The sequence below is a fragment of the Taudactylus pleione genome, unplaced genomic scaffold (assembly GCF_031769625.1).
Source record: "Taudactylus pleione unplaced genomic scaffold, aTauple2 ptg000788l, whole genome shotgun sequence".
In the NCBI taxonomy this organism is placed as follows: Eukaryota; Metazoa; Chordata; class Amphibia; order Anura; family Myobatrachidae; genus Taudactylus; species Taudactylus pleione.
The window spans coordinates 2,799,755-2,820,745 of NW_028285190.1; the positions used below are offsets into that span (position 1 = coordinate 2,799,755).

At 44.6% G+C, this 20,991-nt stretch overlaps 1 protein-coding gene across 11 annotated transcripts in view; it reads right to left on the reverse strand.

Annotated features, from left to right (window-relative positions):
* Positions 1 to 20,991, reverse strand: part of ABI1 (abl interactor 1) — an 86,094-nt gene that overhangs the window by 13,711 nt on the left and 51,392 nt on the right. For 3 of the 11 annotated variants that reach the window (XM_088457869.1, XM_088457867.1, XM_088457863.1), the window contains exons 3-7: positions 19,745 to 19,921; positions 4,295 to 4,309; positions 3,111 to 3,211; positions 2,501 to 2,641; positions 2,036 to 2,136 (exon numbers count right to left, since the gene is read on the reverse strand). In XM_088457869.1, coding sequence (XP_088313995.1) covers positions 2,036 to 2,136; positions 2,501 to 2,641; positions 3,111 to 3,211; positions 4,295 to 4,309; positions 19,745 to 19,921 — 535 coding nt within the window. Of the gene's footprint in view, positions 1 to 589; positions 665 to 2,035; positions 2,137 to 2,500; positions 2,642 to 3,110; positions 3,212 to 4,294; positions 4,310 to 19,744; positions 19,922 to 20,991 lie in introns of all 11 variants that reach the window. The other 8 variants (XM_088457870.1, XM_088457868.1, XM_088457865.1 and 5 more) reach the window with 4 other exon arrangements.

Consider the following 20,991-nt stretch of genomic DNA (forward strand, 5'->3'; position numbering starts at 1 on the left):
ACAGTAAAACAGCATTTAAGCAGCTTAATAAATGTACACGTAAGATAAAGAAAAAGTCAATTTAAAAAAAGCCTTTTGATAAAAACCTTACAGTTTTTAAATTTGGGTCACAGAAACCTCTTTGCCCTCTCCACACTAATGTTATATGTGCTCTGCAAACCAGTAAAAGCCACAAGTCCACTAAACTACATAGCTAAACACCACATAGCCAATTAAAATGCTTGATATTGCATGAGGTGGTCCTCATATAGAGGCGTGCAGGGATTTAATGAGGCAATGCATCAAACACACCAGAATGAGTACGGTCACAAGTGGATGGAGCCTGTTTTTAAGTACATGTGCACAGGAAACAAATAGTTCTCATCTTCGGACGGACATAGATAAAATAATAAAAGGTTACTTCACTACTTCACTTCAGAGGCTTTAACACCAGATGACATTACATGGATTAGAAATATGATAAAGTTGTGTGAGATTCACCTATGGACCATTAACACCAGGAAATGGAATCTACAATCATTTGTACACCTTGAAACCACCATGGATTAATGCAGAAAGGTACCCATACTCCGTGTTGTAGAAGTCTCACCTGGAGGAGGGGGTTGAGGTGGTGGCAGAGGAGGAGGAGGTGGTGGTGGTGGTGGTGTGGGACCACCAGAGAGACCTGGGGGAGTTTGGGTAGTGAAATAACGTGTATTGTCAGAACACACAGAGGTTGTAAAGTGACGCTTTGAAGACGCAACACATGATATTCAGAATCTAATTAGATATACATTATTACACAGCAATTTACAAGCCTGTCATGTGTAAGGAAAAAAAATATAGCTAGCCTCAACGGAAGTAAGGGGTGAAGCACATAACTAAGACTTATGAGAGATCCTTTAATGGTCAGGTTTTAGGAGAGCTGCTGTGTAAACACCTCGTGTTCCACTGCACTGACAACCTTCTGGGGCTCCTACTGCTGCCATATAACTGCAGACAGCACAGATAGAGAAACTCTGCAGAGGAAGGATGTTGACTCTGCCAGGGGCCTCCCTGACAATAGGCCCCATCTAAGAATGAAGTGCAGTAATTTTATAGAAGGCAGGCCGTCAGCGCTCGGCTAAGTGTGGCGAGGAGGCAGGCCGTCAGCGCTCGGCTAAGTGTGGCGAGGAGGCAGGCCGTCAGCGCTCGGCTAAGTGTGGCGAGGAGGCAGGCCGTCAGCGCTCGGCTAAGTGTGGCGAGGAGGCAGGCCGTCAGCGCTCGGCTAAGTGTGGCGAGGAGGCAGGCCGTCAGCGCTCGGCTAAGTGTGGCGAGGAGGCAGGCCGTCAGCGCTCGGCTAAGTGTGGCGAGGAGGCAGGCCGTCAGCGCTCGGCTAAGTGTGGCGAGGAGGCAGGCCGTCAGCGCTCGGCTAAGTGTGGCGAGGAGGCAGGCCGTCAGCATATACACACAACCATAAGCGGTCTTCCAACACTATGCAATAAGAGGCATCATATAGAACAGTGTCGCTCAAAGCACAGGGTGTTATATATATATATATATATATATATATATATATATGCTCAGACCTGCTCCTGTGTGTCCTATGTAAGTCAATTTCAGTCCAGTGTACTCCCCACAGGTACATGGGTTATTCAGATGTGAGCAATAGACTAATTAACCATGAACCAAAATGGTGTAACATGGTATGTATATCCGTTTAGTCCACGCCCATATACGCCCTGCTGAACAGATGGACATCAATTCCATTTCACATACATTGGAACATTAATAATGATGATTTCTAATGTGTCGCATTCCTCAGCCAATCTCCCAAAGTTCCAAGGATGTGATCGCTGTGCCAATGTATAAGTGTTTACAGACAATACTTTACAAAGACTGGGTAGGGACAATCTGCCGAAGATCACGGTATTCTGTAGAAAACAGGACCCTGGCTCTTCCCTGGCAATGTCTTCAATGACATGTGACTACCACACGGATGAGCTAATGGAATACCTCTCAGGGGTGTTTGGTTCTGGCAGACAAATGCAACAAAGTGATGGAGAACGAGTCCTACCTGGCCCGACAGTCGGTGGAGAAGGCGTAGGAACAGCGATAGGTATGCCGATGCTGCTGCTGCCGCTGTTTTCCCGACTACTACTCCCTCCACTGCTGCCGCTGTTAACACAAGATGACAAATGCAACGTTTAAATGCAACATTTAAATGCAACATTTCCCCTTTTCACATAGATGATAAATAAACTTTAATCCCACACACTGAAGCAGCTTTATGCTTTTATATAGTCACAGACCTCCTTGGTAACGTGTAATACACTCATTCTACAGCACATGGCATTCCCCATATGAAACCATATAGAATAGTTACTATATCAGCAGTCATGTCTTAAAGGAAGGTATCTGAAAAGCATCTGAATATCACTCAGTAAAAACAATCCTGAACAGTTTACATGCTAATGAACTACCTAGTATGGTAATGACCGATCTCTGACAGTCCACTCTATATGCTGGTGAACCTCAGTACCTGTGTGTTCTTGGCCTCTGGTTTAGAGATGCAGTCCTGCCAGGACTGTGCTGACTTCCAAGCCTAGCTGGACTGGTCATGTAATCATTGGGAACTGTTGGAGGTTTAACAGGCTCCAGTGTTTTGTACGGGGTATTTCGTCTGACAAAAATAGTGAAAAAATGATGTACACAAAAATATAGGGCAATGCATGGTTCCAACATGCAGCGATCGTAATCACTATTTCTGCAATAAGGCCAACACTAAACTGCAGTAAATATTAAAGGAATTTAACAATGTACACAGAATAAAATGATACAGTTGTAAATGACTCCATATTTGTAACCATACGGTATCGTCCGTGCCGTCCCGTATATCACTCTTGTAACAGTTATGTCAGGGGTTCCCAAACGCGGTCCTCAAGGCTCCCCAACAGTTCAGGTTTTAGAGATATCCATAGTTGAGTAGAGGTGGGTAAATCAAATTGACTAAGGTGCTAATTAAATCACCTGTGCTCAACCATTGATATCTCTATAACCTGAACTTTTGGGGAGCCTTGAGGACCGTGATTGGGAACCTCTGAGTTAAGCAACATGTGCGGAACACGCTATCCAAACTCTGAAGTCCTTACCCCAAGGTCCCCCGACCCTGCATCGGCGGACTGGGTGGCTTCTGTGTTGGGGGATTTGTCCTAGTCAGAGTGCCGGTTCTTGCGGCCTGGTTCCCGCCATGCTGGACAAGAAAATTGCATGTTAGTGATTATTTGCTGCTTCGTCACAAAGACTTCAAAGCCTCATTAATTAAAGGCAACACAGTTACATTTCTAATATACATAGTATACTTATATAAGGATTCCCAGACACAGCTACAGGAATGGATCATAGGATCACATAAGTATGGTTTTTTGTACTGCATATACAGGACTAAGCCATTCAGGGGTTTTCCAGTATCTATAGCCTGATGAGGTTGAAATAATATAAACCTTAGACTGTGTTCTAACTAGCATGAGGATAAAACAATAACAAATGGCTAAGGATTGTGCCTATTCCACCTCCCTAGCCCCAAATAATTGTGAACAGCTTCATAAATTAAATATTTTTAGCAATTATTGCAGTCACCTCTTAAGGCCCCCATACATCAGAGATTGATTGCAGCAATCGTGCAATTTGCAATAGATTGTGTATATAAATCTTTCCCTTTTTCAAATCGATTGCAGAATTACCACAATCGATTTGAAAAAGGGAAAGATTTTTATACACAATCGATTGCTGCAATCAATTGCTGATATATGGGGGCCTTTACAGTCTGTAGGTAGTGCTGTTATATGGAAGGCTGTGTCACAATTGTATACATCAAAATGAAAACATGATTAGACACCTGCAGCCCGTAGAAGGCAATTGTGTAATAAAATGGATTTTAAAAAAAAATGACATGTGAAAAAAAAAAAAAATGGATGGATCAGTCCCTAAGGTAATAGTTATTACATGAGAAACTAAAACGCGTGTACTAAGACCCTTGTGTAATACACAAAAATATGAAACCATCCAACTTGTCTGGGAAGCCTTCCATAAAAAAATGCAGATGAAGGAAGCAAGGAATCTATAAAATGGAGGAAAGCACTACGATTAGGTTAGATAAATGAATATCGGTGCTACAGCCATGATGTCAATACATACAAAACAAATGTAACTACGTGTCCAGAGGGACAGGTGGAAAATAGACAGGAGGACAGGGAAGCAAGCTGTAATGGACGGAGAGCTCTGCAGCCTTGGTTATTGGATAATTTGGGATGAAGTGAGAAAGAGCTTTGCTTACCTTGGCCTTTAGCCACTTAATGATGGCAAAGGGAGAAATAGAAAAGTAAAGATTAATGGACTATCACAATAAGAGATCAAATATTAGACATACATGGAAAGATTTCCCTCAAAGAACTTCAGATTTTATTACAACACAGCAACTCTACTATTAGAAACCAACCAGCAGAGACAGATTACTAGGCGAACATTAAAAATGTACTCATTGCATGCACACAGTGGTGGCAGCCATTGTTTAACGGATTCTACCAATATTCATGAGCGTGCCCAATGCACCGCATGTGTCCACCGTAACATTAGACATTATTCTAATGAATATATGTAGTCAGGCACACAATGACTGCCTTATATCCCAGTACTGGTTCAGCCACAAGATGGCCGCCTGACGGCTATTTTGATAGGCTGGATTCTCAAACATTAAATCCAGTGTGTGTAAGCAACAGGTACACTTTCACTTCCATAGTCAAATGGTCTTCAAGAAAAATATTTCTCAGACATGTTCTTCAGTAAATAAATGAGAAAATGTAATAAAACACTTTACGAAACTTACGAGCCAGTGAAAAAAATAAATAAAAAAAAGGAAAAGGCATTTTTATAGTAGGTAACACAAGTGGTTAAGATTTGACCCCTGGAGCGCATTCTGCAAAACTACATCTATGTAACTTAGAGCGATATTCGCGTTAGATTAAACCTAGTTTTGCTTGGTATTATCCTTTCCTGGGCACACTATGTTTCTACCCCACTAACTGGGCTGCAGGCTGCAATAGCACATCTTGCATCCTGATTAAGCATAATCCAAAAAAACATGAACAGCAGTAATACCACATGTCCACTGAATTATTAAAAGTGACACAGCTCTACGAAGGAGACATGAAGGTTTATGCAACTGAACAAGAGGTACGCCAACAGGCCAAGACATGGGAGGTGGCTGCAGCCTCACTGAGCCATCTTTGTGATGTACCATGCATAGCTGAGCCACTGAACTGAAGCTTGCAAAGAGTACGTACACACTGCAGGCTGCAATGCATTTAGTGCATGTTAAATTGGCAACTGTAGTGCGTTCATATTTGATATTAGGTGTGTTTGTAAACATGCTTAGGTATTCATAAGTATCTGAATATCTACAGCACAAGTGGTGTGAAAGATGTTCAATGTGTTCAGAGAATGACGGGTAGGGGAGGAGAGTGGGACTGAATAAACAGAGATGATAGCTATGTGTCTGCAGTGTTCTCCACAGAAAAGGCTTCCAACCGGGTGGCATCAAGAAGTAGCCAGATGGGGGCATTCCCAATACACAAATACGTTTCAAGTGCCTAGATACTACCCAACTGCTTTGTCACTGATACCATTTTTTAAAGTGCCCAAATACTGAGCTCCCAGATACTGCCATTATGGATTTTTTTTTTTTTTTTACAGCTTCCACAAGATACACAGAACAGAGAGTGGACGCAGAAGGACCACGCTCTTCAATGTGCTCAGGCGACTGTTCCCGCCTGGACAGTGTGCCCTTGCTTTTATTTCTGGGAGAGGACTCTCTGCCTTCCAGCCTGACGACACCCTGCATTGTGACACAGCAGAGTGGTGCTGAAATCACATGATCTTTCCATCAGGAGCTCCATCTGGCATCCGTACAGCATCCAGCGGCAGGGGAAGCGTGCATTGGTGGAGAGCGTGCGTATTAGTGGTGGAAGTGCTGGATGAGGGCTGCCGAGCAGCAGGGGTTTCATGCCGGGCGGACCGCCCCCCCCAAAAGAAAAAAAAAAAAAGCATGGGAAGAACACTGAGCTGCTGTAATCCACTGTGTTGGGATTATGTCAAACACATTTTGCCACCGGTAGTGGCTTCCTTAGTGGGTTTAAGCATGCGTACATTTTTTAGAAGAACTTCTTTTAACATCTGTTGACACCAACTCCTGTCCACAGGGAACAGTAACAGTGCATGTTTTCCAGGTCTCCTCATAGAACCACAAGTGAAATAATTAGTATCCCCTGTGTCAGTCAGTAAATCAATACACCAGTGCTCCAGCATGGAATATGGAAACCGTGCAGTGGGGACTGGAGTTGGCAAACACCGGTTTCCACTGTTAAAAATGGGATTTTGGTACCTACCGGTACCAAAATCCTTTTCTCTGATTCCACAGGGGACACTGGAGGTGCTTACGCTGGGGTATAGAGGCGTGGATAGCTGGAGCTGGCACTTTTAAAATTTCAAAGTGTGGAGCTCCTCCCCCTCTATGCCCCACCAGCCCTCAGTTTAGAAAATGAAGACCGAGAGGAGGTGGAGAACAAGCGGAGTGAAAGGGAGAGAAGAACACACAAATAACTGAATCATACAACATCCAGAACAAAACCGAACAGGCAGGCATAAAGCACAGAGGTGGGCGTCCAGTGTCCCCTGTGGAATCAGAGAAAAGGATTTACCGGTAGGTACCAAAATCCTATTTTCTCTTTCATCCACTAGGGGACACTGGAGGTGCTTACACTGGGGACGTCCCAAAGTTATCCCCACGGGCGGGAGTGCTCTGTGGCGCCTGTAGAACAAGGCGGCCGAAACGGGACGCCGAAGAGGCAAACGTATCAAATTTGTAAAACTTGACAAACGTGTGAACTGAAGACCAAGTGGCCGCCCGGCACAATTGTGACGTAGATGCTCCTCTACCGGCCGCCCATGACGCACCAACAGAACGTGTGGAATGAGCCGAAATAGACGAAGGAGGCCGACGGTTAGCACTAACATAAGCTTGATGAATAGTCAGCCGGATCCAACGTGCTAAGGTCTGCTTAGCCGCTGGCCAACCCCTCCGAACCGCATCATACAGGACAAAAAGCGACTCAGACTTACGAAGGGAAGCAGTCCTGTCAACATAGATGCGGAGAGCCCTAACTACATCCAAGGTAGAAGAACCAGAGTCCTCCACCAACGATGGTACCACAATAGGCTGATTGATATGGAAAGCCGACACGACCTTAGGAAGGAAAGCGGCTATGGTCCGGAGTTCTGCTCTATCCGCATGAAACACTAGGTAAGGAGGTTTATAGGAAAGAGCCCCCAATTCCGAAACCCTACGAGCGGAAGCGAGAGCCAGGAGGATGACAGTCTTCCAAGATAGGTACTTAAGATCAACCTCCTCCAAAGGTTCAAACATGGCCGACTGAAGGAACAGAAGAACTAGATTAAGATCCCAAGGATCAATTGGATGTACAAAAGGAGGTTGCACGCGCAAGACCCCTTGAAGAAACGTCTGCACCTCAGGAATGAGGGCCAATTTCCTTTGAAAGAAAATGGAAAGGGCAGAGACCTGCACCTTTAAAATTCCCAGACGAAGTCCAGAATCCAGACCCGTCTGAAGGAAAAGCAGAAACCGGGATAAGCAAAAGGTCCTAGACGGAAGATCCCGACTGGAACACCATGAGATATAAGCGCGCCAGATTCGATGATAATGCGCAGCCGAAACTGGCTTCCTGGCGCGTAGCATGGTGGGAATAACCGCGTCTGGGATACCCCTATGTCTTAGGATATCGGTTTCAAGAGCCACCCCGTTAAACGTAGCTGCGCTAAGTTGGGGTGTATGAAAGGGCACTGCTGTAGAAGATCCGGGCGCAGAGGAAGGTGCCACGGATCGTCTGATAATAGGGACCGAAGGTCCGAGAACCAACTTCTCCGAGGCCAGTTTGGGGCCACGAGAATTACCAAGGCTGACTCCTGTTTTATTCTTTTTAGAAGACGAGGAAGAAGCGGAATCGGAGGGAAAAGGTAAACAAAGTCGTAGGTCCACGGACTTTGCAGAGCGTCTACTGCTTCCGCCTGCGGATCTCGAGTTCTTGACACGTATACTGGAAGCTGACGATTCAATCGTGACGCCATGAGATCCACTTGAGGACATCCCCATTGACGTATCAGCGCGTTGAACACGTCTGGATGAAGCTTCCATTCCCCGGGATGGACATCCTGTCGACTTAGGTAATCTGCTTCCCAGTTGTCCACACCCGGAATGAATACCGCTGACAGGATTATCGACTGATTCTCGGCCCACCGGAGGATCAGAGTTACCTGTAAGCGACAGCCGTCGCGTTGTGGAACTGAGCTCTTACCGGACGAGCCTTTAGCAACTCTGTTGCCTCTAACAGAGCATTGTAAATCGCTCTGAGTTCCAACACATTTATGGGCAACTTCTGTTCTAGAGGGGACCATCGACCGTGAAAGTGATAATCGAGGACTACTGCGCCCCATCCTCGAAGGCTGGCATCCGTGGTTATGATGATCCAGTCCCACATGCCGAACCGTTTTCCCGCTAGCAGATTGCTGGATTGTGTCCACCAAAGAAGGGCTACTCTGGTAACCGGGCTCAGACGGATCTGTCGATGTAGGAATAGATGAGACCCTGACCCCTGTGCTAACAGGTCCAACTGAAATACCCTGGAGTGGAACCGGCCGAACTGTAGTGCCTCGAAAGCAGCTACCATTTTCCCACCTTGTCAGGGATGTAGACAGGAGAATCAGCCTTCAGCCTGTGCCTGCACACTACCTGTGTGGAAAGATGCAGGCAAACAAGAGGTTAAAACGCGGCTCCACGCTGCTGTGTTAATTAGACCAGGGAGCCCGCGCTATTAGGCTCCGCCCCCTTTCTTCTCAAGTCCGAGGGACTGGAAAATGGCCACCACGCTGCAGTAATAATCTCCCCCCTGCGCTAGCCCCGCTGAGAAGGAGCCGCTAGTCGCGCTCATCAGCGGGGAGAAGCATAGTAATTGAGCAGCGCTTATTAGCGCTCTCTGAAGCCAGCGCTGGCAGCGGGGCAGGAGTCGGGGAAAGTACATGTGATTGTACTCACTGCGCTCCCCTCAGGACGGCTCCTCTGAACAGCACTTCTCCTCACAGCTTCTTCCTGGAGGCAGACTGTGCTGTATGTGCTGGCGTTAAGGAGCTGTCAGTAGCTTTTAGGTGAAGCACTGCACACTCCTTCCATATTAACCCAGGAGGTTAACAGGTCGCCAGGTACCCGGACCCCACCTTTAGAGAGGTGGCGAAGGGTACCTCAAAACAATGTAAAAGATGTTATAAAATAATAATAAAATAAATATGTTAAATAAAAGAAATAAAATAAGTGACTTGCTGGAGCACAGTAGGTTGTGACCAGCTCCGTAGGCACATTTTCTAAACTGAGGGCTGGTGGAGCATAGAGGGGGAGGAGCTCCACACTTCGAAATTTAAAAAGTGCCAGCTCCAGCTATCCACGCCTCTATACCCCAGCGTAAGCACCTCCAGTGTCCCCTAGGGGATGAAAGAGAAAGAATGATTTTGACACCCGTGGGTACATATCCTGACCTCCTTCGTCAGCTGCTCCTCTGACTAGTATTACAGACCGCAGCTTCCTCAGAGAGGGGGAGAAAAGTCAGCTTGTACGCAGCCAAGAGGAAGAGGCATTTAAAGATCTGAGAGGCACAGCCAGGAAAGACAAAAAAAAACATCTGTGCTAAACCCTTACAATTACCAGACTATGGTTCTTTGAGTTCTCACTCTCACTTCCTCAATATGAAAGAAGAACTGCTGCTATGTCCATCTATGGATAAATAATGAGGTTTGACCCTTGTCTGTCAAAAGTATTCCAATTATAACAGAGGGGGTGGGCACCACAAGTGGGCAAATGTAGGTGAAGCCAATAGCAACCAGATTGTGGGGGAAGATCTATCAAACCTTGGAGAGAGAGAAAGAGGAGCTGATTGACTGGTACTTTAGCTCTCTCCAGACTGTTATTTTTGTAACAGCCTGTAAAATGTCAGAAAGAAGCTGATTGGTTGGTACTTTATCTCTCTCCAAGGTATGATACATCTCCCACTGTAACGCAAAGCAAATAACCAAATGGTTGCTATGGGTAACACCACATTTTAGTAAAATGACATGTGGTGGGTTTCCTTGTAAGTAACAAGGGTTTTAGTCAGTGTAACATAACCCGAAAAGAAATCCCCTATAAGTAGCATGTTAACGGGTGAAAATACCCCATTAACGCATAGGTCCGTGAACTTTTCATGGATTCTGTGTGTTAACGACCATTAGCACATTAATTTAACGGGCGTTAAAAAGGGTCTCCAGTGAAAAAAGCGCTTTAACTGCATAGCCCTGGACGATAAAGCCTGAGGCTATCACCCTTTATCACACTTGTTTAATTAACTGATCTGATTGAATTCCCCCCTTAAGCTACAAATTTTGGATGTGAACGTCTGTCATCTCCCAAGATAAGACACTACCTCCACCAAATCCTCCCTGACAACATTTCTATAATAGGTCACATTTTTATAGCAACTGGTGCAGCATTTACACTAGAGACTTATTGCAAAGTTTTAAAGGAGCTTTGAAACCGGAACGATTGGCTTGATCAATGGCGGATTTTACCTATGGGCTGTAGCCTCCCAATGAGCCAGTTGCAGTCCATAACTGCACTGTCACTGGTGGTGGCTTCCCATTGGAAGCGCCATCTGCCAGTCACGCAAAAGGGGCAGGCAGCCCCAGGGGGAGGCGTTTTCTCCCCCTGGGACTGCCAGTCCTGGCTGCGGTTAGCATAGAGCCTCTGCTCTGCCTTTCGGGCAGCCCTACAGAGCTTTTAGGGGCTGCAACCAATGCAGTCCCTAGAAGCCAGTGTTATGTGCATGCACTGCGCAATCGCCGTTCATGCGTCGGTCCCAGCGCCTGCCAGAATCACTGCACAGACGCCAAGACCCGGCGGGCCACGGCCAGACCAGCAGCGGCAGCCCCCCTCAGGTAAGAGGGCAGGAGCCGCTGCGGAGCTTAATCCATACCACATACACTCTAACTTGAAAAAGATGTGTGTCGGGCATGTGCTTTATTTTTATTTGTTTTTACAGGTTTTAGAGCTTCATATTAAGTTTATGCACCTTCACCCATTTGTGGTGGGCGGAACATTCACTGAACATTTGCATTCACAGTGCTGAGAAACGATAATCACAAAACTGCTCACTTACCTCAGTGATCGGTGCTCCAGTGAAGTCCTCCCTTTAGGGCTATGGTCAGCTAGTCTCTCGGCTTCTGCACTGCGACCCCTGTCAGCTGCTCTATGCAGTAGCTGACCAGGGTCACAGTGCAGGAGCCCAGCTGACCGGAGCACCGATCATCAGTCTTTTTTTTTTTAAACTATTTTCTTTTCCAGTTATTAGCTTGTATACTATCTAGACCACACAGCTGATCACAGGGACCAGCTCCTGGCCCTCTTCTGCCTGTCAGAGCAGGAGTCTGGGGGATCGGGGGAGCCCTGAAAACGCAGATGGTGTTATTATCACAGGCCTTTCCCTTGTTTTTTTTACAATTTACAAGCAGATCACATTTCCCATTACATGCATGGGAAATGCGATCTACATATTAAAAATATGCAATTCAAGGGACATAGAGTAGTTTTTCATGAAAGCTACTCTAATTGCCCTTTAATAAATTTATGTGATACTAAAACATGAAAAGGGTGTGAAACATTTTTTTTTGTCAAAATAATATTGATAAATAGGCCCCTAAGTCTCCTAAAAAGATCCTACGCTGAAAGATAACCTTTCAGAGCAGGCCCAAAAACTTTCAAAAAGCGGAAAGCATGTTTGATCCGCCAGACCGTCGTTCAGCAGATTTTCCTTTCATCTTACTAGTGTCGTGAAAATCAATGATTAATAATTTACTTAAAAAGCACCAGAATATTCCATTGCCATTTAAATCTATGTATAGTCACTCCAAAATCTTTTGCATCTATCAGACCATTGCTCATTTGTCAAACTACCTCCATGACGAAAGTCCGTAAGAGATAATTTAGGTATATTTGGTAGATGGTATACATCCCATTTAGGATGACAGTGTAGAAACAATCAGTGTGTGCGCTACGGACTATGAGAACCCTTTTTAAATAACATTTAAAATAACATACCCAGGATAAGGTCTAAATGTGGAAAAAAAAAAAAAAAACACTTTTCCACAGATTCACCAATTAAATTAGTATTTATCCTAACCCTGCAACATGCAGAGAACACCCAAAGTTATCTTCGAGTCTTCCCACAGGAAGGATGTTGTTCCACAAGAAACAAAAAAGTTACATGAAAAAAAAATACAGCAAATTTCACACAGACTAGAAGATCCACAGCCACCGAGGGTCAGGGTAACCACAGCCGTCCTCAGAACGGCCTTCAGCAACACGCATACCACATCTGTTTTATAGTGGTTTAGGAAGAGACAAACCAGAAGGATATTTCAGGGGTACTGGAAAACTGATATATATATTTATTTTCAGTTCCTTTTTATTTCCCTTAGGAACTACATTTAATTATTTAGTGTCCACTCTAGCTCCAGCAGCAGGCAGGCGCCGGAGCTAAAGAGGGCTCTTCCGTGTGCACGCCCGAAAAGGGGGCGTGACCATTGAAAAGGGGGTGTGTCTATAAGACGCGTCCCCTTTTCGTCACTCTTGGGGGCGTGCCCGGCACTTACGGACATGCCGGGCATCCCCCAAGCGCTGCCAACATGGAGAATAGATGCCGGGCGCATGCCCCCGGCGTCTATTCTCCGGCGGTGACCGGGTCACCGCACATTTCCCCACCCGCGGGACACGGCGACCCGCAGGTGAAGACGGCACCCGCAGGCTGTGAGGGCAGTGCGCTTTTTGCCCTCCAGAAGGAGGGCAGGGCGCCGCGCCCCGCTAAAACAGCCTAGCAGGAACGCTAATTATTTTTTAACAAAAGAAGTTTCAAACTAGAAACAAATTGTATGCAGGAAATGCTGATCACATCTAATGCTGAATACACACAATAAGATTTATCGTCCAATATATTGCTCTGACGCGTTCGGAACGATATATTGTACAGCGTGTATGCCCAATCAGTCGTTCCCAGCCGTCATTCCTCTCATCGCCCCATCTGATGTGCTACACATCAGATGGGACGATGTAATGCACAATGTGGTGCACGTCATGTAGTATGTATGCAGGGCCACGCAATATAAAGGACAATCGTACCTCTGAAGTTTGCCACTGATCGCATAGTGTGTACAGGAGCAGCAATTACTGGGATACTCAGCTAAAGTGTAACATCCACTGGCAGCCATTATGAAATCCACTATTGACAAAATAATGTCAAATTTCACTTTTCAATCAGAATATGTCTTGGCCTTTAGCTGGGGAACACATGCACCCTTTGAAGCTTACAGATGTGTCCTTCTATAACGTGGCTTCAGTCATGCCAAACAGCCGCTCACGGTACACCAGGCCCAGTGTGCCTCAGCTGTGCAGAGAGTCTCTCTTGCTGGAAATATACATCTTCTTTGTATGAATAAAACAACCGACAAACAAAAACAACTTTGCTAGATTGCACCGATCAACCTGATGTGCAGCAATTGTACATCTGTGTGTGCGAATGAGTCTGAATTTGTATACGACGTGCTACGATGCAACGGGCGCTGCTTCTTCTCACGCCAAGTTCCTTTATGCTCTGTGATTTTATACCGGTTTAAAACAAATTCCTGTGTGGTTAAAGTCTCTAGTACACTATGGGAGCAATTTCAATTGTTTTGTGCACCCCCCCGGGACATCTATACGAAAAGGCGCCCGACGGAGCAATTCAATTGCTGCTCCGTTCAGACGCCTAAAGCCGCGGGAGGACATTTCTTCTCACAGCCTCATGAGGTGCGAGAAGAAATGTGTGCAAAGTCTTGTTTTGGGCGCCCTTACAGCGGTTTGCTCGGTGACCTAACCACTTCTTTTTTTTTTTAGACTTTAGGCGCGTTCAATATTAATAAAAGCCCGAATGGAGAAACAATTGAATTGCTCTGTCGGGCGCCTATTCATAAAGACGCCCAGCTGGGGGCGCGCAAAACAATTGAATCGTCCCCTATCGGTGGTGTTCTGCTGCACCTGCAATGTGAATAAGGTGCAAAATTTAAAGAAAAGGATGGTAAGCTCCACCTCTCGGAGCGGCTCAGTCACGCCGGGCGTCCCGTGCTGCATGGCGTAGTGAGGCTGGTGTACTAGGAGACATCTGTATACAAGCACAGGTGCCAACAGTGATTAGTAAAGTAAAGCAGGTCATCCAGCAATGGCTTAAACATATGTACTCTATAGTGCTTCTCCCTACTTTACTTTCATCTACTTCTTACTCCCCCATTAGGGCACCTAACACTAGGTTGCTAATCCTCTGCTGCTTATGTGGGTGTCATGGTCTCTAATGTAGTAATGTATATTATCCATGTCCTCGTCTTGCATTATATTGTATTGTACCATCACTGGTCACCTGTTTGTTTATGCTTTGTAAGACGCTGCGGAACACTTATGGCGCCATATACATAATAATAATAATGTGAAAATTTATTCTATTATTCTATTTGTAAACATCCCAGAATCATACTTCATGCAAACTTTAGACATTGGATCCTTATTTCTTATTTAGCAACATTTATAAAGCAGCAAAATCAGACATAAACCTGGACCATCATTACGTCAAGACTTTATTATGTCGACCTTCTACAACGGGATTAGGCAACTGGTAGTTATTCAGGTGCCGATTACCTACAAGGTATGTACTTGCAGAGTCAATATCTCACAAATGGTGACATGTACCCATCAACTACAACTTTGTAGAATACATGCGAACACTGCTTCCAGATTCAGTAGGAAGCTTTGAAATCATTCACCACACACACCAGTAAGAATCATCCAATGGACTCAGGACCTGCCAGAAAATGTAGTTGCAGATGACCAATGTTGGATAACATTTATGGACACCTGATTTGCTCCTTATGTCAAATAGGGGGAGGTTTGATTTGAAACCTAAACAAAAATAGCATTGACTTAGGCTGAGTGGCACGGCCAGCATGCATGACCCTATATTACAAGCCCATAAATGTATTAAAATGTGGCAGGTACTGAGGTACTCGCCTTGTGAACCAACAGGCTGCATTCTAATGAGTCTCAGCCAACAAAATGGCTGCATCCACAGTACATCAAGGTTACAGTGAGGCCCATCATGAAAGAAAGGGACACATTTTCTCTTTTGTTAAATCACAGCACTGCTATTTGTTGAGGAACACAGATAACTAATGTTTGCTGTGGATACAAATAACAAACAAAAACATATGTAACCAAGAAATGAAGGGGAGAAAGAGAAATGCACCATTCACGTTTGTGAAAATAGGAAATGTCTTCACAAATCTGCTGCTCCAGGAATGTAACAACCTCATTTACTGAGCCCAAAATGGTCACAGAGCTCCCCGACATGACGAGGTCTACAGTAAATACACTTTCTTTTGAATTTCCCATTTGCAGAGTGGTCCGCAGAGTTTGTATTAGCTCTGCAGCTCGTCAGGCCCTTCTACGCAAATTTGAAGATATTTTCCGGGTACTTTGTGCATTTTCACATAGATCCAAAAATGCAAAGAGACATTTAAGGAGGAATTCAATGGTTTATTGTGCAGTGGAAAGTAATGGGCACCCGACAGAGGAATTCCATTGTTACTCTGATCAGGTGCAAGTGCCGCGGGCACCCCATATTTCTGCTTGCACCCTCATGAGGCGATGAGCAAAAAGTCGGGCGTTTGGGCTCATCTAGACACAGTGCATTTGGGCACTACAAGCACGATAACTAATGGGGCGGCCGCGGCACTCGGGCTCACTAGCATACACAACTCATTAGCACTTGTCGGGCGTCCATTACTTACAGGCGTGATAATACAACTGAATTCCCTCCTTAAAGCAAAAACTGGAAAGTTTCTTAAAAGATAGATATGAGACTATGGGGAAGAGACTCATAGTATTCTGTGGGGTATTGTATAGCAGGTTAGGTGAGTAATAGAATAGAACTCTACGGCGCTCACTTTAGATCAGGGGTGGGGAACCTTTTTTCTGCCAAGGGCCATTTTGATATATATAACATTATTCGCGGGCCCGTTGCAGGCCAGGCCCTCTCTGCCTGACGTCACACGGTGGCAGGGCCACAATCGGTGATTACAGCAATGCCCAGTACATCCTAAGGATGGCAGCAGTGTGACCGTCTGAAGCACCCTAAGGATGGCACTGCTGCATAGATTCTGCCCATTCTAGGCACCCTGCTAGCCAGACGAGGCTAGGAGAAAAAAGCTCCGAGGACCAGACCAAATGCTTCCAAGGGCCTTATATGGCCCCAGGGCCTGAGGTTCCCCATCCCTGCTTTAGATGTACTCCCCCTTGAACAGAATAATTCTAATTCCAGAAACCAAAAAAAAAAATTAATAGAAAACAATGAAGAAAAACAAATAAACAGTGAAAAAAAATATGTCCTTAAAAACATTTTTTTCACTTAGTTTGTTTTTCTTAATTATTGTTTCTATTCATTTTTTTTTATTTTTTTGTTTTGTTTTGTTTCTGGAATTAAAATTATTCTGTTCAAGGGGGGGTACATCTAACGTGGGCGCCGTAGAATTCTATTATATTAATTACCATTGAAGGTGGGACTCCTTTTTATCTGCAGGGGCAACTTGAGCGCTGATCAATAATTGGTTTGCATATTGGTTAGGTGAGTGCTTGGTTGCAGAATTTAAAAATTGGTGTAAAGATTAGGCTTCCTGAAATACAATACCGTGGACTAGATTAGAGCAGAGGATGACATCCCAAATTGCCCACATCAGCCATGGTGGTACTACAAGTTTCATAAACCGATATATTGCAGATTTAAAAGGCAGCATTTGCACAAAAGGTTATCTGCATTTGTGTTCTAATATGGGTACTTAATCAGGTAACATGTCAGAACCTTGCCATATATTATGTTTAGTGGCACTTTAGTATGTGGTTACCCTAAATAAAGAAAACCATTAAATGGACAAAACATGGTCAATATGCAATAAGTAGGAAGTCACAGATGTTTGTGAAAGTGGCGAGGTTAGAGTCTCTTGAAAAAAAGAAAAAAAATGCCCTTGGAGAAGGACATGTAAAGTGGGGACCGCACTGAGTTATGGTTCTAACTGAGATAGCAGGACCATATAAAAGGTCGTTAGTGGCCAAAAGGAAAATACTGGAAGTTCTTAAAAGGTGTCAATGGCTGATTTTTGTATGTTTTATTAATGGCAGAAAAATTACATGCATCAAGTGCTTATCAGCAAATTAAAGTTTCTACAGTATTTCGGGGTACAGAAAAATGCCTCGAAAGTGATTTTGCCCATGTTTTTATACCTTTGTAAAAAGATGGAAAAACACTTTAGCTCCAATCTACAAGATTAAAAACTCCTCTCCTATCAATTGGACACCTCTACATACCTGTCCTACATCATTTACTCCTCCACATACCTGTCCCCACATCATTTACACCGCTACATACCTGTCCCCCATCATTTACACCGCTACATACCTGTCCCCCATCATTTACACCTCCACATACCTGTCCCCCATCATTTACACCTCCACATACCTGTCCCCCATCATTTACACCTCCACATACCTGTCTCCCATCATTTACACCTCCACATACCTGTCCCCCATCATTTACACCTCCACATACCTGTCTCCCATCATTTACACCTCCACATACCTGTCTCCCATCATTTACACCTCCACATACCTGTCCCACATCATTTACACCTCCACATACCTGTCCCACATCATGTACACCTCCACATACCTGTCCCACATCATTTACACCTCCACATACCTGTCTCCCATCATTTACACCGCCACATTCCCGTCCCACAACATGAACACTGCCACATACCCGTCCCACAACATGAACACCGCCACATACCCGTCCCACATCATGAACACCGCCACATACCCGTCCCACATCATGAACACCGCCACATACCCGTCCCACATCATTTAACCCATTATTGAGCTTTTTTACAAAAAGTTCGCTCCTCTAGGTATTTGATACTCTATGGTGCGACTCACTCTCTTGTGAGAATTAGGTCCTGTCTAAAGTGGCCGGGAGCTAAGTCAATTGATTGCGTCATTTGTGACTAGCGCGGGGCTGCTCTCTCATTCTCGCACCCTTATGCATGTGATTAGCCACGTTAAGCAGCTTCTCGCATCCAGCCCCAAAGCCTTATTTAACGCGGATTTCTGCTCGCACCCTCCTGAGGAGTGACCAGAAATCCACGTTAAGTGCAGCCTCAGAAACTGGTCGCCCGAAACAATTGAATTAACTCCCTTTAGATGGAAGCTTATTCTCTCAAACAATTGAATATGCCCCTATGTCTCCATTTGTAAGCGCTGAACCTAGGATTGCTTTTCTTTGAGAGTTAGTTCCTTCCTTGTTGACAGATCCCCCATGAAAGCAATCCAGAACGTCACTGCTCCCGACTCCTTCAGCAACTTGCAGATTTCAGTCCACATGAGGCACATTGAAATCGCCGCCTTGTCATAACTCAAGTGGAGCAAAAGTGCGCGTGTGGGCGCTATCGGCGAAGCATTAATCTTCCATCCCTTGTTCTAAACGTCCTACAATCTATTTGTGGCACTGAAACTTTGCAAAGAAACACAATATTCAGTGGCGCGATCTAGGAAATAGCAGAGCACTCAGTGTTGCTAGGAGATATTGCTGTGCAGAAGAAAACCTTTTAGTGTAGGTGGAACTGAAATGCAAAGCGTTCCTCAGTAGGAAAAGGGTGAGATGGTACTACAATTAAAGTCAACGAGCCCTGATCATTTATATTCATGTACTGCACTTAACAGACAAGAAAACAGTATGCTAGCGGGTAAGCTGTGTCCATGCATCCAATGCACTGCACTGATTCCACCGTCACCTAATACATTTGAGACAATCTTTGTTTCTGCCCTCGGAGGAAAGGGGTGCAATGGAGGGAGAGAAGACACAATGTAAAACAAAGTAAAAAAAAAAGTCTAATTAACCTGTATTTTGTACTACCATTCACTCCATAGAGAGACTAATGGACAGCCTAGAAAGGATCGGTGAAGGAAGTAAATAGATCTAAGGCTGCAGACCTCATTAGGTGAGAAAAGTAAATGTGCTGTTGCTATGGGTATTTGCTCTTTACTAACATCCACAGTGCGTTTCAGACATTTATATCCTTCTGATTCCTGTAAGGTGGCATGGGCTTCTGGGACCCTCTCTAATCCCACCTACGGCTGAACGGGAATAGCTTCCTTGAATAAAAGCCTCCATACCAGCTGCTCTCTTGGACATTTTCAAAGTGCTGCTTCGGAGCTATTCGTGGTCCGACCCCAGACGCTAATGAAAAAGTCTGGACCCAGGAACTGACGCTGCCTGGTAAAGCCCAAGGCTAAACTAACTAAATTTACCCCTAAGTCATCAGGAACAGGTTACATGGGAGACAGCCTAACTACAGCTGGACAGGCCCGTGTGGCATGACAGATATTCACATGCTGGCAGTGAAGCACAGACAAATCCTTTATATATAACAAGAAAAAAAACAAAAAAGAGGGAGAAAATAATAAATCAAAGATTGATCTAAATAGGATATAAATGTACAGTTTTCTTACCTTCACTCCATGGCCTACATCGTCCAACACGGTGTAGTCTATGGGCTTCCGTATGTACCTGACTGGACGCTCCATGTTAGTTGGGGCTATAATTTTATGGCTCCTGGCTGTGTTCTTGTTGGTGGTTAAGATGCCAATCTCTCGGCGAGCCACCTTCTCTTTATGAATATCCACAGTCTGTAATGATAGAACACATGTATGATCAGATTCAGGGTCCCGTGCTACTGACCAGTTCAGTTTGCATGATATGCCATTAATTTAACAGCATGGAGTTTGATTTGTATTTAAAACACAAGTGTTGTAAATATCAGAACAAACAGTGACATAGGATGTAACCATGTCAGGGTTCATTAGACAACCCCCCCAGATGTGCATTCTAGAAGGGGAAAAAAAAAAAGTATTATATATATATATATATCTACTATATAAAAGTGAAAATGTGTCCTTCCGTCTGTCTGTCTTCCTATAAAAATCCACAGTTTGCACCGCTTGCAGATGGTACAAAACGCAGCTGCCAGGCTATTAGCCAACCAGCCCTTTTCCAGCCACATAACGCCCACTCTCTACTCCCTTCACTGGCTGCCTGTCAGATGGCGAATTGTTTTCAAGATTGAATTACTAATTTACAAGCCCTACATGACCATGGCCCAGGGAACCTAAAGCAGCTTCTGATTCCTTACCATCCCACTCGATTACTGCGATCCGTTGATGAAGGACTATTAACAGTACCTAGAATCTACCGGAATTCGTCTGGGGGTCGAGCTTTCAGTTTTGTGGCTCCAACCTTATGGAACTTACTTCCCCACACAGTTCAAGAGGCCTCCACTCTAGAATCCTTCAAAAATAGACTCAAGACTCACCTATTCACCCAAGCATTTCACTAATGTTCCTTGTTTAAGCTTATTTTGTGTTTTGTACTGTAAAGGCAAATGTAGAGCACTTTGAGTCCTTTAGGAGAAAAGCACTATATAAATAAAATTATTATTATTTATTATTATTTACAAGCCAAGATCATGAAATTTTACATACGAGTGTATTAAAACACGGCGGAGGCAACTAAAAAAAAATAATTTGAAATCGAAATTACTGTAAAATTTTTAATTAATTAAAAAACACAATTTTTGCATGTGTGCTGACAGTGTCGGCAGTGCAGGGGTGCTGGTGGTGTCCTCAGTGTAGGAGTGTTGGCAGTGTGGGGGTCGCTAACGGTGTCCTCAATATGTGGGGCAGCATTGCAGGGGTGTCGG